The 18,741-nt window shown below is 40.2% G+C and overlaps 1 protein-coding gene across 1 annotated transcript; it reads left to right on the forward strand.

The window, feature by feature from the left end:
- Positions 1-15,913: 15,913 nt before the first annotated feature.
- LOC149216953 (uncharacterized) lies at positions 15,914-18,212 on the forward strand. The gene is made up of 2 exons (XM_089392866.1): positions 15,914-17,673; positions 17,774-18,212. The coding sequence occupies exons 1-2, from the start codon at positions 15,951-15,953 to the stop codon at positions 17,962-17,964; spliced, it is 1,914 nt and encodes a 637-aa protein (XP_089248992.1). The 5' UTR covers positions 15,914-15,950; the 3' UTR covers positions 17,965-18,212.
- Positions 18,213-18,741: the final 529 nt, after the last annotated feature.

Below are 18,741 nucleotides of genomic sequence, written 5' to 3' on the forward strand. Positions count from 1 at the left end.
ATTATCGAAACCTTATGAGGCTAGTCTAATCCACAAGCCACTAGAGAAAGTTAGTACTAGAAGGAAAGGATTTCATTTAGCATTCAATGGGTCAAGAAAAGAAAAGAAGAGCATGCGAAAGAAAGCATCATGCAACATTCTTATCTCTTACAATGATATGCGAACATCCGGAGGTGAATTACTATGACTGATGACTTAAGGGAGCCCTTGTTGAGTAGCCCTATAAAGGTGATCTCTTATTGTACTTTTCCCCTCACTTTCCCATTATCTCAATGCAATCTTTGTTCCCCAAATTAACCATATTCATATGTATGCACACCTCTTTGGCTATGACCATCATTCTTCATGGAAGTCTCAGAGTTTGTGATGCATTAGAGATCCCTAATGCAGTGACCCACATCCTCCAAGGCAGTGGAAAAATATCTTGCGACCTCCAATTGAAGAGTAATCAAATCCAAGTCAAGGCACTCTTAACGCTCCCTTTAATGTCCCATTCACATCTTTTAGGTACCTTCAAAACGAGGTGACTTAAATTTCGAGGAATGTTGAGGCAAAACAGAAGGTCATCTATGTCTCCAAGCAATCCAAGGGACATTTAGAGTCAAAATGAAGCAAGGAGCCTAAAATCATGGTTTGAATCATCTTTGCACCAAGCAAAGGGAGGTTGTCCACATTATACTAGCCGTTGGAAAGCACAATGTCCTTATTCAAGCAACATTGTGCAAACAAAGTGGAATTTTTTACTTCCTAACCACTCAAGTTAATTTTTCAAGCAATCTCAAGCTATTCTTGATGGAACGTTGTACCCTTAGGTCAATTCAAACCTCCTTTTGTCAAATTTAACCTCTAATTGGTGGGATGTCTCACCTATTTTCAGTTTTAGGTAATGTAATGAAATGACTTGTAGTTTGACTTAATCGTCAAGCATAATGTGGATGAAAAGTCACCTGTTTTTTCAATCAAAAGGAGGAAAGGTGTTGAGATCCTAACCTATAAATAGAGAAATCTCCCTCGTTTGCAAATCATTGTGAATTGATGAAATCTGTTTTCCATAATGTGAAACATTTTCATGAAATTTTTGGTGTTCATCATGAATTATATTTCTTGGTTTGGATTTGTGGATAACTAATGGATACTACAAAAACTAACTAGATCAACCCATTTGAAAAGAAGCTTGGTCACTTGCTAAGGGATGTCTAGGGTTTTACTCACACATCTCTCTTGTTGATGTAAGGTAGAGTTTGTTTCTTCTTCTTGGGCCATGCCCTAGTGCTCCTCACTAAGGGATTCAGTTTATTTTGCATCATAGTTGATCTATTTGTTGAAGGATTTTCCCAAGCATAATCCTTTCTAGTAGGGCTTGGTTTCAAAAGTTCTTCTTGAGTAGGCGCGAGCTCATTTAACTTATGGGGTTCCACCTCTAGCCATAATCCACAATCATTGATCAACCAACTCAAGAGGGGCATCGATTTGACCCCATAGACCTAGTGGAAATAAGGAACACTCCTTATTCCACCAAACAACCATCTCTTTTTACTAAATTCTGCAATTGTCCTTAATTTTTATTATTCAAAATGCCCTAAGAATAGAAAAATATATACAAAAAATAATATATAGATGGCTCAAGGAGCAGAGATCAAATGGCTCAATGTATCAACTACACCCGATCAAATGGCTCAATGTATCAACTACACCGGTGTTTTCACAAAAAGAAACCCTAGAAGAGAAACGATAATTCACAAAACCCTAGATCACATGCAAGTTTCTTCTAGCTCTCTTATAGGGAGCTAAAACCCTTCTGAAGTGCCATATTATCACATTGAGCTTCCTTTGGGAAGTCCTGCCTCAACACCTAGTAACTCAAACCCTAGAAGATCAGTTAAAGATGATTGTTTATCTACTGGGACTCCTCGGATCATGAAAATTCCATAAAGCATAGGGGACACTAGTTGTTGTAAATTTGGGACATTGTTCCATTGTTATCACTTAGTTTACCTCTTTGACCCATAGCCTTTCCCTCCCTAGGGCCTGCTCGATTTTGGTAACACAGCCTACAACATAAAAGTAAATGGCTTGCCACACAAGGAGACGATAACAATAACAAATCTCAATGAGGTTGAGAAGCCAGTGAAGGTGAGAAGAGGACAAGGAAGGACAGGTGGCAAAGGTAGAGATCAACTAGTGGAGAAAGGAGAGATCAAATTTACTGAAGCCAAGACCAAAAAACTGAACCAAATGCGCAAGAGGGGACAACAATAGAGATGGACAATTGAAGCCAAGAATTAAGAGGTGGCAGCATTGTTTGAGATAGCGAATGAAAGAGACGAGAATTGAGAACTCTTGAGCAAAAATAAAGAAGCAAAGATGAAAAAGTTGACAATCTTAGCATTGAACTGGGGAATGCAATAGACTAGTGGAAGAAAGCATTGCAGCAATGGTTAGAGATGTGATCCCATAGCTGCAGTCTATAGGATGCAACAAACAAGACCAAATTCCTTAATAGGAAATGGAGAGGCACGGTCATTGGTCCCATTTAAGAAAAAGCCATCTCAAATCGAGCCCTACCTGAGAAAACGACCTAGAGAGACCCATTAGTGGTGATGTAGCCAAGGAAAGGTGAAAACATAAAAAACAAAGAGAGAGAGGATATAGGAAAAAGGGTTCATTATTAAAACTAAGAATGGGGGTGCTATTATTTTATTGAGAAAACATCACCACATAAGGCCTAGGTTTCTCTCACAATGGTCCCTCCCAAAAGCAGAGCATCGCTCCACTTGGAAGAGCATATTAATTATGGAAACCTTATGAGGCTAGTCTAATCCACAAGCCACTAGAGAAGGGTTAGTACAGAAGAATTTCTTAAGGGGATTTGTGGATAACTAAAGAATACTACAAAAACTAACTAAATCAACCAATTTGAAAGGAAGCTTGGTCACTTGCTAAGGGATGTCTAGGGTTTTACTTGCACATCTCTCTTGTTGATGTAAGATAGAGTTTGTTTCTTCTTGTTGGGCCATGCCCTACTGCTCCTCATCAAGGGATTCAGTTTATTTTGCAAGCTCATTTAAATTATCGGGTTCCACCTCTGGCCATAATCCAAAATCATTGATCAACAAACTCAAGAGGGGCATCGATTTGACCCTATAGACCTACTGGAAATAAGGCACACTAATTATTCCACCAAACAACCATTTCTTTTTACTAAATTCTGCAATTGTCCTTAATTTTTATTATTCAAAATGCCCTAAGAATAGAAAAATATATACATAAAATAATATATAGATGCCTTAGGGAGCAGAGATCAAATGGCTCAATGTATCAACTACATCGGTAGTTTCACAAAAAGAAACCCTAGAAGAGAAACATTCACAAAACTATAGGCAAGTTTCTTCTAGGTCTCTTATAAGGAGTTAAAACCCTTTTGAAGTGCCATATTATCACATTGAGCTTCCATTTTGAAGTCCTACCTCATCACCTAGTACCTCAAACCCTAGAACATCAGTTAAAGATGATTGTTTATCTACTAGGACTCTTCACTTCATGAAAAGTCTATAAAGAGCAAGGACACTAGTTGTTGTCACTGTGGGACATCATCCCATTGTTATCACTTAGTTTAGCTCTTTGACCCATAGTCTTTCCCTCCTTAGGGCCTGCTAGATTGTGGTAACACAGCCTACAACATAAAAGTAAATGGCTTGCCACATACAAGGAGACAATAACAATAGCAAATCTCAATGAGGTTGAGAAGCGAGTGAAGGTGAGAATAGGATAAGGAAGGACAGGTGGAAAAGTTAGAGCTCAACTAGTGGAGGAAAGAGAGATCAAATTTACTGAAGCCAGGACCAAAAAACTAAACCAAATACGCAAGAGGGGGCAACAATAGAGATGAACAATTGAAGCCAACTAAGAGGTGGCAACAATATTTGAGATAGCAAATGAAAGAGGCCAGAATTAAAACTCTGGAGGACAAATAAAGAAGGAAAGATGAAACAATTGAAAATCTTAGCGTTGAACTAGGGAATGCAATAGACGGGTGGAAGAAAGCATTGGAGCAATGGTTAGAGATGTGATCCCATAGCTGCAGTCTATAGGATGCGACAACTAAAACCAAATTCCTTAATAGGCAATGGAGAGGCATGATCATTGGTCCCATCTAAGAAGAAGCCAATTCAAGTCGGGCCCTACATGAGAAAACTACCTAGAGAGACCAATTATTGGTGATGTAGCCAAGGAAACGGGAAAGAAAAAAAAACAGAGAGAGAGGATATAGGAAAAAGGGTTTATTAGTTAAAGTAAGAAAGGAGGTGCTATTATTTTTTTGAGAAAACCTCACCACATAAGGCCTAGGTTTCTCTCACAATGGTCCCTCCCAAAAGCAGAGCATCGCTCAAATTGGAAGAGGATATTAATTATGGAAACCTTATGAGGCTAGTCTAATCCACAAGCCAATAGAGAAAGGTTAGTACTAGAAGGAAAGTATTTCGTTCAGAATTCAATGGGTCAAGAAAATAGAAGAATAGCATGCGAAAGAAAGCATCATGCAATATTCTTATCTCTTACGGTGATATGCGAACATCAGGAGGTGGATCTACTATGGCTGATGATTTATTGGAGCCCTTGTGGAGTAGCCCTATAAAGGTGATCACTTATTGTAATTTTCCCCTCACTTTCCCATTATCTCAATGCAATCTTTGTTCCCCAAATCAACCATATCCATATGTATGCACACCTCTTTGGCTATGACCATCATTCTTCATGGAAGTCTCAAAGTTTGTGATGCACTAGAGATCCCTAATGAAGTGACCCAGATCCTCCAAGGATGTGGAAAATTATCTTGCGACCCCCGACTCAAGAGTAATCAAATCCAAGTCAAGGCACTCTTAACGCCCCCCTTAATGTCCCATTTGCATCTTTTAGGTACCTTCAAAACGAGGTGACTTCCCCTAGTGCAAGAATGAGGTTAAAAGAGGTAACATGGAAAATGTGTTGAGTAAGCAAGATGTCAAAGCAAGTCAAGGACACATCATAGACCAAGGACAACTCATGTTCAAGAAAGTTCAAGCCTTAAACCACACAAAAAGCAAGCAAATGGACCCAGACAAGGAGTGTCCTCCACCCTTTCTACCCATTGGATCATGTAAAGGTCAATTTGGAGGAATGTTGAGGCAAAACAGAAGGCCATTTAGGTCTCCAAGCAATCCAAGGGACATTTCGAGTCAAAATGAAGCAAGGAGCCTAAGAGCATAGTTTGAATCATCTTCGCACCAAGACAAGGGAGGTTGTCCACCATAAGCCCCCCCACCCAATAAGTAAATTGAACTTCTCTTTTCTTTATCTCGGGGTGGCTCAATAGGGTACGAAAGCGGGGAATGATAGGTAGCTTTTTTTGTAAGATGTGGGCTGTTGTCTGTGCCTATCCCGCCCGTAAGATGGGTCAGTATAAGAGCTTACATTATATACGTAATTCTACGGGCTCAGCAACTTTTCTCATCAACAGGTGAATCGTAAGTAAGCATCATGCATCGGTTGAAAAACGGAAAAGAAGACGTGCTCCATCGGTTCCAAAACCTAACCTACAAGAAGCCATCGACTCCTGGCATGAAGTATCAGGGGATTGAGTGCATCAACACCTGCGACTAGTGGTTCCCGGCAATGATCAGCAATGTGAGGTGTAGAGACCAAGGGAAGAGTTTCGGGGGTAGAGAACATGGGGCTTTAGATTATACCTTGCATCGGGAGATAGATTATACCTCGATGGGTAGTTATATTGGCTCATATTGGGTACGAAAGATTTTGATTAGCCCTCTCCTTAGATTGAGAGCCCCTGCCGTTCCTTGCCCGGTGCGGGACAAGTAAGAAATTCCTCACCATCGGAATGGTGAGCCCCTACCGGTCCTCTCCTCTCCCTCTTGGGTTTACTTATTGGCCCCCCCAAATAAGTAAAAAAAGAGTCGAGTACCTAAAGGTCCTCTCCTTAACAGTCGAGCCTGCTTACGCATCCTCTCCTCTCCCTTATGGTCGAGCACCTAAAGGTCCTTATCAGTCGAGCACCTAAAGGTTCAATTTACTTATTGGGTGGGGGGGCTATGGTCGAGCCTGCTTACGCATCCTCTCCCTTATGGTCGAGTACCTAAAGGTCCTCTCCTCTCCTTATCAGTCGAGCCCCCTCTCCTCTCCCTTGGGGTCGAGTACCTAAAGGTCCTTATTAGTCGAGTGTGCTAACGCACCCTAAAGGGTCCTCTCCCTATGGTCGAGCCTGCTTACGCATCCTTAACAGTCGAGCCTGCTTACGCATCCTCTCCCTTGGGGTCGAGTACCTAAAGGTCCTTATCAGTCGAGCACCTAAAGGTCCTAACCAGTAAGGTGCATCCTTATCAGTGAAGTGCATCCTTACCAGCGCATCATGGGAGTGGATCCAGTCGGTTCAGAGAAAAGCGCGGGGAGTGGATCCAGTCGGTTGTACCTCACCCTATTCGATCGAGAGAGCGTGAATGCATATATTATATATGTTATTATGCCATGAATGATAGATCGATTTCTTCCCCTCAATTCAAAAGGCTGGTCGATGAACCAAGGTCCCGGAGGGGCTTGCGCTTCCTCTCCCTCTCCCTCTCCTCTCCCTATGGTCGAGTACCTAAAGGTTCAATTTACTTATTGGGTGGGGGGGCTATGGTCGAGCCTGCTTACGCATCCTTAACAGTCGAGTACCTAAAGGAGAGGACCTTTAGGTGCTCGACCATAAGGGAGAGGGAGAGGCTTGACGAAATCACTCGAAGCTGGTCGCTGGACCATCCTCACAACTATAATAAGGAGGGCAACCGGAAGTCTTGCCTCCAACTCCAGGGAGGGGGTGAAGGGCTAATGCTACCTTTCTCATTGGAACCCTGATTGGCTGGTGAAAGGAAAGTTTTCTCTGCTCGGTGGGGTGCTCTGCTAACCGGCCCATCCCTCACCCACGGTCAACAACCGCCAACAAAAAGAGTAGGGGGCGAGCATCCTTATACTAGCCGTTGGAAAGCACAACATCCTCATTCAAGCAACATTGTGCAAACAAAGTGGAATTTTTTACTTCCTAACTACTCAAGTTAATTTTTCAAGCAATGTCAAGCTATTCTTGATGGAACATTGTACCCTTAGGTCAATTCAAACCTCCTTTTGTCAAATCTAACCTCTAATTTGTGGGATGTCTCACCCATTTTCAGTTTTAAGTAATGTAATGAAATAACTTGTAGTTTGACTTAATCGTCAAGCATATTGTGGATTAAAAGTCACTTGTTTTTTCAATCAAAAGGAGGAAAGATGTTGAGATCCTAACATTTCTATAAATAGACAAACCTCCCTTGTTCGCATATCATTTTGAATTGATGAAATCAGTTTTCCATAATGTGAAACATTTTCATGAAATCTTTGGTATTCATCATGAATTATATTTCTTGGTTTGGATTTGTGGATAACTAAAGAATACTACAAAAACTAACTAGATCAACCCATTTGAAAGGAAGCTTGGTCACTTGCTAAGGTATGTCTAGGGTTTTACTAGCACATTTCTCTTGTTGATGTAAGGTAGATTTTGTTTCTTCTTGTTGGGCCATGCCCTAGTGATCCTCACCAAGGGATTCAGTTTATTTTGCATTATAGTTGATCTATTTGTTGACGGATTTTCCCTAAGTATAACCCTTTCTAGTAGGGCTTCGTTTCAAAACTTGTTCTTGATTAGGCGTGAGCTCATTTAACTTATGGGGTTCCACCTCCGGACATAATCCAAAATCATCGATCAACCAACTCGAGGGGCATCGATTTGACCCCATAGACCTAGTGGAAATAAGGCACACGCCTTATTCAACCAAACAACCATCTCTTTTTACTAAATTCTGCAATTGCCCTTAATTTTTATTATTCAAAATGCCCTAAGAATAGAAAAATATATACATAAAATAATATATAGATGGCTCAGGGAGCAGAGATCAAGTGGCTCAATGTATCAACTACACCGGTGGTTTCACAAAAAGAAACACTAGAAGACAAATGATAATTCACAAAACCCTAGATCACGTGCAAGTTTCTTCTAGGTCTCTTATAGGGAGCTAAAACCCTTCTGAAGTGCCATATTATTACATTGAGCTTCCCTTGGGAAGTCCTACCTAATCACCAAGTACCTCAAACACTAGAACATCAGTTAAACATGATTTTTTATCTACTGGGACTCCTCATGTTATGAAAATTTCATAAAGAGCAGGGGACACTAGTTATTGCGACTGTGGGACATCGTCGCATTGTTATCACTTAGTTTACCGCTTTGACCCATAGCCTTTCCCTCCCTAGGGCCTGCTAGATTTTGGTAACAAATCCTACAACATGAAAGTAAATGGCTTGCCACATACAAGGAGACGATAACAATAGCAAATCTCAATGAGGTTAAGAAGCGAGAGAAGGTGAGAAGAGGACAAGGAAGGAGAGGTGGCAAAAGGTAGAGATCAACTAGCGGAGGAAAGACAGATCAAATTTACTGAAGCCAGGAGCAAAAAACTAAACCAAATACGCAAGAGGGGACAACAATAGAGATGAACAATTGAAGCCAAGAAGTAAGAGGTGGCAACATTATTTGAGATAGCAAATGAAAGAGCCCAGAATTGAGAACTCTGAAGCATAAATAAAGAAGCAAAGATGAAAAAGTTGACAATACTAGCGTCGAAATGGGTAACGCAATAGACGAGTGGAAGAAAGCATTGGAGCAATGGTTAGAGATGAGATCCCATAGCTGTAGTCTATAGGATGCGACAACCAAGACCAAATTCCTTAATAGGCAATGGAGAGGCACGATCATAGGTCCCATCTAAGAAGAAGCCATCTCAAGTCGGGCCCTACCTGAGAAAACGACCTAGAGAGACCCATTAGTGGTGATGTAGCCAAGGAAAGGGGAAAGCAAAAAAAACAAAGCGAGAGGATATAGGAAAAGGGTTCATTATTAAAAGTAAGAAATGGTGTGCTATTATTTTTTTGAGAAAACCTCAGCACATAAGGCCTAGGTTTCTCTCACAATGGTCCCTCCAAAAAGGAGAGCATCGCTCAACTTGGAAGAGCATATTAATTATGGAAACATTATGATGCTAGTCTAATCCACAAGCCACTAGAGAAAGGTTAGTACTAGAAGGAAAGGACTTCATTCAGCATTCAATGTGTTAGGAAAAGAGAAGAATAGTATGCGAAAGAAAACATCATGCAACATTCTTATCTCTTATGGTGATATGCGAACATCAGGAGGTGGATCTACTATGACTAATGATTTATGGGAGCCCTGGTTGAGTAGCCCTATAAAGGTGATCAATTATTGTACTTTTCCCCTCACTTTCCCATTATCTCAATGCAATATTGGTTCCCCAACTCAACCATATCCATATGTATGCACACCTCTTTGGCTATGACCAACATTCTTCATGGAAGTCTCAAAGTTTGTGATGCATTAGAGATCCCTAATGAAGTGACCCACATCCTCCAAGGCAATGGAAAAATATCTTGTGACTTCCAACTGAAGAGTAATCAAATCTAAGTAAGGCACTCTTAACACCCCCTTTAATGTCCCATTTGCATCTTTTAGGTACCTTCAAAACGATGTGACTTCCCCTGGTGCAAGAATGAGGTTAAAAGAGGTAACATGGAAAATGTGTTGAGTAAACAAGATGTAAAAGCAAGTCAAGGACACATCATAGACTAAGGGCATCTAATGTATAAGAAAGTTCAAGCCTTAAAACACACAAAAAGTAGGAAAATGCATCCAAACAAGGAGCTTCCTTTGCCCTTTCTACCCATTGGACCATGTAGAGGTCAATTTGGCGGAATGTTGAGGCAAAACAGAAGGTCATTTAAGTCTCCAAGCAATCCATGGGGCATTTCAAGTCCAAATCAAGCAATGAACCTAAAAGCATGGTTTGAATCATCTTTGCACCAAGCAAAGGGAGGTTGTCAACATTATACAAGTCGTTGGAAAGCACAATATCCTCATTCAAGGAGCATTATGCAAACAAAGTGGAATTTTTTACTTCCTAACCACTCAAGTTAATTTTTCAAGCAATGTCAAGCTATTCTTGATGGAATGTTATACCCTTAGGTCAATTCATACCTCCTTTTGTCAAATCTAACCTCTAATTGGTGCGATGTCTCAACTATTTATAGTTTTAGGTAATGTAATGAAATAAATTGTAGTTTGACTTAATCGTCAAGCATATTGTGGTTGAAAATTCGCTAACCTATAAATAGAGAAATCTTCCTCGTTTGCAGATCATTCTGAATTGTTGAAAAATATTTTCCATAATGTAAAACATTTTCATGAAAGCTTTGGTGTTCATCATGAATTATATTTCTTGGTTGATTTCACATATTTCTTAAGGGGATTTGTGGATAACTAAATAATACTACAAAAACTAACTAGATCAACCCATTTTAAAGGAAGCTTGGTCACTTGCTAAGGGATGTCTAGGGTTTTACTCGCACATCTCTCTTGTTGATGTAAGGTAGAGTTTGTTTCTTCTTGTTGGGCCATTCCCTAGTGCTCCTAACCAAGGGATTATTTTGCATCATGGTGAAGGATTTTCCCTAAGTATAATCCTTTCTAGTAGGGCTTGGTTTTAAAACTTGTTCTTGATTGTCCTTATTCCACCAAACAACCATCTCTTTTTACTAAATTCTGCAATTGTCCTTAATTTTTATTATTCAAAAATCCCTAAGAATAGAAAAATATATACATAAAATAATATATAGATGGCTTCGGGAGCAGAGATCAAATGGCTCAATGTATCAACTACCTCGGTGGTTTCATAAAAAGAAACCCTAGAAGAGAAACAATAATTCATAATACCCTAGATCACGTGCAAGTTTATGCTAGGTCTCTTAAAGGGAGCTAAAAATATATACATAAAATAATATACAGATGGTTCAGGGAGCAGAGATCAAATGGTTCAATGTATCAACTACACCAGTGGTTTCACAAAAAGAAACCCTCGAAGAGAAACAATAATTCACAAAACCCTAGATCACGTGCAAGTTTCTGCTAGGTCTCTTATAGGGAGCTAAAACCCTTCTAAATTGCCATATTGTCACATTGATCTTCACATAGGAAGTCCTACCTCATCACCTAATACCTCAAACCCTAGATTATCAGTTAAAGATGATTGTTTATCTACTCGGACTCCTCACATCATGAAAAGTCCATAAAGAGCAAGGGGCACTAATTGTTGTGACAGTGGGACATCGTCCCATTGTTATCACTTAGTTTACCTCTTTGACCCATAGCCTTTCCCTCCCTAGGACCTACTATATTTTGGTAACACAACCTTCAACATAAAAGTAAATGCCTTGCCACATACAAGGAGACGATAACAATTGCAAATCTCAATGAGGTTGAGAAGCGAGTGAAGGTGAGAAGAGGACAAGGAGGGACAAGTGACCTAGGTAGAGATTAACTAGTGGAGGAAAGAGAGATCAAATTTACAGAAGCCAGGACCAAAAAACTGAATCAAATACACAAGAGGGGACAATAATAGAGATGAACAATTAAAGCCAAGAAGTAAGAGGTGGCAACAAAATTTGAGATAGCAAATGAAAGAGGCTAGAATTGAGAACTCTGGAGCACAAATAAAGAAGATATGAAAAAGTTGACAATATTAGCATTAAACTGGGGAATGTAATAGACGAGGGGAAGAAAACATTGGAGCAATGGCTAGAGATGTGATCCCATAGCTGCAGTCTATAGGATGCGACAACCAAGACCAAAGTCCTTAATAGGCAATGGAAAGGCACGGTCATTGGTCCCATCTAAGAAGAAGCCATCTCAAGTCGAGCCCTACCTAAGAAAATGACCTAGAGAGACCCATTAGGGGTGATGTAGTTGAGGAAAGGGAAAACAAAAAAAAATAGAGAGAGAGGATATAGGAAAAAGGGTTCATTATTAAAATTTAGAATGGGGGTGCTATTATTTTTTTGGAGAAAACCTCACCACATAAGGCATAGGTTTTTCTCACAATGGTCCCTCCCAAAAGCAGAGCATCACTCAACTTGCAAGAGAATATTAATTGTGAAAACCTTATGAGGCTAGTCTAATCCACAAGCCACTAGAGAAAGGTTAGTACTAGAAGGAAAGGATTTCATTCAGCAGTCGATGGGTCATGAAAAGAGAAGAATCGTATGTGAAAGAAAGCATCAAGCAACATTCTTATCTCTTACTGTCATATGCGAACATCAGGAGGTGGATCTACGATGAGTGATGATTTATGGGAGCCCTTGTTCAGTAGCCCTATAAAGAGTCTTTGTTTCGCAAATCAACCATATCCATATGTATGCACACCTCTATGGCTATGACCATCATTCTTCATGGAGGTCTCAAAGTTTGTGATGCATTAGAGATCCCTAATGCAGTGACCCACGGCCTCCAACGCGGTGAAAAAAAATCTTGCGACCTCCAACTCAAGAGTAATCAAATCCAAGTAAAAGCACTCTTAACACCCCCTTTAATGTCCCATTTGCATCTTTTAGGTACCTTCAAAACAAGGTTACTTCCCCTGGTGCAAGAATAGGTTAAAAGGGGTAACATGGAAAATGTGTTGAGTAAGCAAGATGTAAAAGCAAGTCAAGGACACATCATAGACTAAGGGCAACTAATGTGCAAGAAATTTCAAGCCTTAAAACACACAAAAAGCAGGCAAATGGATCCAAACAAGTAGTTTCCTCTTCCCTTTCTACCCATTAGACCATGTAGAGGTCAATTTGGAGGAATGTTGAGGCAAAACAGAAGATCATTTAAGTCTCCAAACAATCCAAGGGACATTTCGAGTCAAAATCAAGAAAGGAGCCTAAAAGCATGGTTTGAATCATCTTCGCACCAAGAAAAGGGAGGTTTTCCACATTATACTAGCCGTTGGAAAGCACAATGTCCTCTTTCAAGCATTGTTCAAACAAAGTGGAAATTTTTTACTTCCTAACCACTCAAATTAATTTTTCAAGCAATTTCAAGCTATTCTTGATGGAACGTTGTACCCTTAGGTCAATTCAGACCTCCTTTTGTCAAATCTAACCTCTAAATGGTGGGATGTCTCACCTATTTTCAGTTTTAGGTAATGTAATGAAATAACTTGTAGTTTGACTTAATCGTCAAGCATATTGTGGATGAAAAGTCACTTGTTTTTTCAATCAAAAGGAGGAAAGATGTTGAGATCCTAACCTATAAATACAGAAATCTCCCTCGTTTATAGATCATTGTGAATTGTTGAAATCAATTTTCCATAATGTGAAACATTTTCATGAAATCTTTGGTGTTCATCATGAATTATATTTCTTCGTTGATTCAAATATTTCTTAAGAGGATTTGTGGATAACTAAAGAATACTACAAAAACTAACTAGATCAACGCATTTGAAAGGAAACTTAGTCACTTTCTAAGGGATGTCTAGGTTTTTACACGCACATCTCTCTTGTTGATGTAAGGTAGAGTTTGTTTCTTTTTGTTGGGCCATACCTTAGTGATCCTCACCAAGGGATTCGGTTTATTTTGCATCATAGTTGATCTATTTGTTGAAGGATTTTCCCTAAGTATAATCCTTTCTAGTAGGGCTTGGTTTCAAAATGTTAGAATTTCTAAGTTTAACTTGTTAGAAATTCTTTATGTACTATCTGATTTATTTCTTCTTACTTGTTCAGTTACTTAACAGGTTATTTAGTATTTAAATACTAAAAATAATTACAAGTACAGTATCAACATCTACAGATCATCAACTGAAAGTAAACAAGCACACAAGTGACACCGTTGTTTTTGGACTAATGTCCCCGGAAAAACCCAATGCGGGAAAACCAGTGCAGCTATTTAGAGGGTTTTATTATTATGTAGTTACAAAATACAACCTGGGTGCCAGAAATGGTTCACCCAAAAAAGAATGCCCTCAGCAGTACTACCTCTCAGTTAGAGATAGATATTCCGGCTAAAACACCGAATGAAGAATCCCACAGCAACAATGCAGCTTATGTTGCTTTGTGTCACTCTGATAAGGACTGTGTCACCCTATCCAACTCTCTAGCTCTCATTCTATCCCACGAAATGTTCCCAGCACTGCCTCTAGGCCCTACGTCAGCCTCTCTGGCCCAGTGTCAGCCTCTCTGGGCTTTGCGTCAGCTTTCGGAGCCTTTGCATCAGCCCCTGGACCCTCTGCATCTCACACACTGGCCCTCTCTAGCTCTGCGCGGCTCCTGGCTGCCTCTGCCTGCCCTCTAGATGGCTCTGCGTCCCTCTCTCGGCTCTGTGCTGATCCTCCTAGTACTAACTCTGTTGCTCTGCTATGTATTTACCAGTGTTGAAAATATCGCCGATATTTCGGCGAAAATCGTAAATATCGCGAGATTTTTACCAAAACGAAATTTCGGCTGTAATTTCTCGCGATTTTTTCTAGTTTTGAATTTCTCGCGATATATCCGAAATCTCGGCGATTTTTTTACAAATATCGCGCGACGACCATAAAAATCGCCGGCAGCATTTATAAATTGGGGTTTGGCCGTAAATGATCCATTTCTGTTTCGAGTTTTCGTTAGAGCTGGAGCCTGGAGACGCTGCGAAGTTCGAACGGTGGCTGCGGAGGGTTTTGGCTGCGGAGGGTTCCAGTTTATGTGTTTACAACTTTCCAGGTATGCGTAATACGTATTCCCCAACCGTTAAAACTTAATACTTTGGCTGCGGAGGGTTTAATATCATGTCTGAATATCATGTCTGTCTGAATACCAAAGAAAAATTTTCAACACTGCTGGGAATAGAAGAAAAGGTTAACAACTTAACATTACTCACAGTCCCAAAGAAAAATTTTGGTACTATTATTATCTCCCACAGAAAAATAATTCGTTAAAATTACAGTGTCCGAGAAAAACGTTGGCATCAATTTTTAGTCCCGGACATGAGAAATCAGAGTTGGTTGTCTCGGATGGGAATTCGATACTGTCCAAAGTCCTTAATGATACATAGACAAAATGTATAACTTATGTGTGAATGTTAAATAATAAAAACTTAAAACCATGTGTCTTTGTCACTGCCATATGAGACTATGCCACCACATGTTATCGAACCCAATGCCACAGTATAATGCAGAGTATAGTGACACCATTAAAGATGCAAACCAGAGCCATTGTAAGAACAAGTCATGAGCTGCAGTCAAGCGATCCTTCACATTGTTTATACTGAAATAGAGAGCTTTTGAGATGTGTGTCAAGTTACCACAGAGATTGTCACTGTGTTAATGAGAATCATTGTGTCACCACTGTAATGGAGTGCAAGCCTAATTCTATGTCACTGTCATGTCACAAGTTACAACAACTATCATTACAGTCATCAGGTCACTATGTCAAGAATCAAGATTACTGCTGTCATGCTGCCATTAATTAGTAGCAATTTGGAATTATAGACCTGTAGCATTTGTAGAAAAATTTGGAATTATAGACCTGTAGCATTTGTAGAAAAATTTGGACCTGTGTTAAATTGTTAATTACCAAATTCAGTGAAGACCTTTTAGAGCTCAGACCTGTGAGACAATGTACATTGTAAACATTAACTTAGCCACATCATTGGCTAATTTTTTAAAGATGTTATTTTATTTTGGTCAGAAAATTCAAAAAACAGCAGTCCATCTTTCGATAAGTGTCAATAGCCCGTTCGATTCCCTTGAGAACTTCAGTCTATGGGCCCAGGTCTGCAGTGTTTTATTCACAGAATTGCCCAGAATTTTGATTTTATGCTTGACATTTCTTCTGGGTAGTTCGATGATCGATCTAAGCTTTTCTTCAGAATTTTATAAATTTAAATTTTATATATTAAAAAAACAAGGGTTATATATTGCTTAATAACTTATTAAGTTACTAATTCTAAATTTTTTTTGGTGCTGTAGGTTTCCTTTTGAGTTAGCCGGAGCCCACTACAAAATACAAATATGCCAAAAAACTTGGACCCATTTTGGGAGTATGGGATCCCTGATGGTGGGACAAATCGTGCATATCTTTCATGCAAATTGTGTGGGGACAAGATGACAGGTGGGGTTACACGACTGAAATACCATCTTGCTAGACTCCCTGGACATGATGTTGGCATTTGTAGAGTTTCTAGTCCGGAGCTTATACGAAAAGCTCTTGAGGCAATTGAAGAAAAGGACAGAAAGAAGGAAGAGGCGGAAAGAAACAAAGCTGAACGTGCAGGTAGATCCTTTGGGATATCTTCTCATGATTTTGATGTTCAGGGTAGTGGCCCTACTGGCGCTAGTGGGAGGGGCTCCACAACTGGCACACCATCACATGCTAGTGTGAATGCGAGGTCATCATTTTTTGTTCCACGAACAGGAGCTGGAGCACAACCTGGCATAAAATCGCTTGTCAAAAAAAAGGAGAAGGAAGAAGCAGATAGAGTCATGGGGAGGTGTATTTATTGGAGCGACTTACCTCTCAGCATCACAAAAACCAATCCATTTTGGCAACCAATGTGTGATGCTATTGCTGTTGTGGGCCCAGGGTACAAAAGTGCCACATATGAGGAGTTGCGGGGGCCAATTCTTCAAGCAGAAAAAGAGGACATCAACTCTAGATTGGCGGAGTTGAAACAGACATGGGAAGTCACTGGATGCACAGTGATGTCTGATGGTTGGACAGATAGGAAGGGTAGGACCCTTCTAAATTTCTTGGTACATTGTCCTAAAGGTACCATGTTTATTAAATCGTTGGATGCATCAGAACATATCAAAGATGCAGCAACGATATGTGAGTTGTTAGATGGGTTCATTCAGGAGATTGGTGTGCAGAATGTGGTGCAAGTCGTAACAGACAATGCAGCTAATTATGTGTCTGCCGGCAGAATGCTTATGGAGAGGCATCCCACATTGTTCTGGACTCCATGTGCAGCGCATTGTCTTGATTTGTTGCTTGAGGATATGGGGAAACTCTCCTTCATCAAGGAGGCAGTTCATATGGCTAGGAGCATCCCCAAGTTTATTTATAACCATGCTATTGTTCTTAGCCTTATGAGGAGGTTCACAGGAAACAAGGAGTTGCGGCGTCCTGCCATCACACGTTTTGCCACAACCTTTATTACTCTTCAGTCTTTGCTTCGATGTCAGTACGAGTTGAAGCAAATGTTTGTGTCTAATGATTGGCGTGGTTGTAGATACAGCAGGAGACCTGATGGGAAAGCCATTGAAAAAATGGTGTACTCTGAGACATTTTGGCATGGAGTAGAAGAAGCATGTGCAGTTAGCGAACCTATAGTAAAGGTTCTTAGATTGGTGGATGGAGAGAAGCCTGCAATGCCTTATTTGTATGAGGGCATGGATAGGGCCAAGGAGGCCATTCGTTCCTATTATGCAGACAAGGGTTCTGCTGGCCTTAATAGGCAGATGATGTTATGGGATGTGATCGATAGTCGGTGGACAGGGATGCTTCATCGACCCATTCATGCAGCAGCACTCTTCCTCAACCCTGCATTTGCATACAAATGCAATTTTCGTTTTGATGGCGAGGTGATTGAAGGGCTCCATTCCTGTATTGAGAGGATGGTACCTGATTCTGAGCTTCGTCTCAAAATCAGCCGCGAGATACATAATTATCAGGATTGTGTTGGCCTATTTGGCTTTGATGATGCCATTAAGGAAAGGGCCCTCTTCATGCCACGTAAGTGACAAGTCATCACTCATTAGAAATTATAAATTTGAATTTAATTATGTTTTAACTTTTAAGTTTTTGAATTTTTTATTTCATTATTTTGTTGTAGATCTTTGGTGGCGAAGCTATGGTGCAAGGGTACCAAATTTGCAAAATTTGGCTATACGAATCTTGAGTCAAACATGTAGCTCTTCAGGGTGTGAGCGCAATTGGAGTGTATTTGAGAAAATACACGCCAAAAAGCGCAACAGGTATAACTTTGAACTCAAGCCTTCAGTTGAGCAATTACACTTATTGTAATTTTTAATTTTTAATTTATGACCTTCAAGTGTCAAGACTCAAGAGTCAAGAGTCAAGACTCATTACTTTTTTTGACACTCTTACAGGTTGGAGTTCGCACGCCTCAACAATTTGGTGTATGTGCATTACAACATCCGACTTCGAGTGAGGCAAATAGAATCACCAGTGGATCCAGATGCCATTTCCTTAGACAATATTGATGTATTGTCTCCGTGGAGGGTGGAGTCTCAGGAGCCCATATTGGAGGAGTCACCTTCATGGTTGGAGGAGCCAGTGGCAGATGATCCATTAGAGCAGGGGCAGCAAGAGGAGGACTCGGAGTCAGAGGAGCAGCAGCACTTAGAGGAGGAGCAGGAGGAGCTGGAGGAGGACACTGCGGGAGCATCAGCATCAACACCATCTGCTATAGATATAGGAGAGCATAGCTCCATGCCTATCACTCATTATTTGACATTAGGTGCAGAGGCAGTGTCAGGGCCTTCTACTACTAGGGGCAGGCCTGACAAACAGCCCATCATGTTTTCCCGTAAAAGGGGGAGAGGGCAGTAGATAGATAGCTGCTAGTTTTATTTGTTATGCTACATGTAACTCATGATGATGAGATACTTTTATTATTATATGTGATGTTATTTTGTATTGGTTCTCCACATTTGAGTCCTTGAATGGACAATTATCAGGGATTAGCACGATTTGGTATCGCCTTTGATATATCATTTCTATTTGACATCATATATATCAGTGTTTTCTTCATATTTATGTGCCAATGTGTTTAGTTCA

This window comes from Pinus tabuliformis, chromosome 1_1, assembly GCF_031772625.1.
Source record: "Pinus tabuliformis cultivar Carrire ecotype Pingquan chromosome 1_1, CPIR1, whole genome shotgun sequence".
NCBI lineage: Eukaryota > Viridiplantae > Streptophyta > Pinopsida > Pinales > Pinaceae > Pinus > Pinus tabuliformis.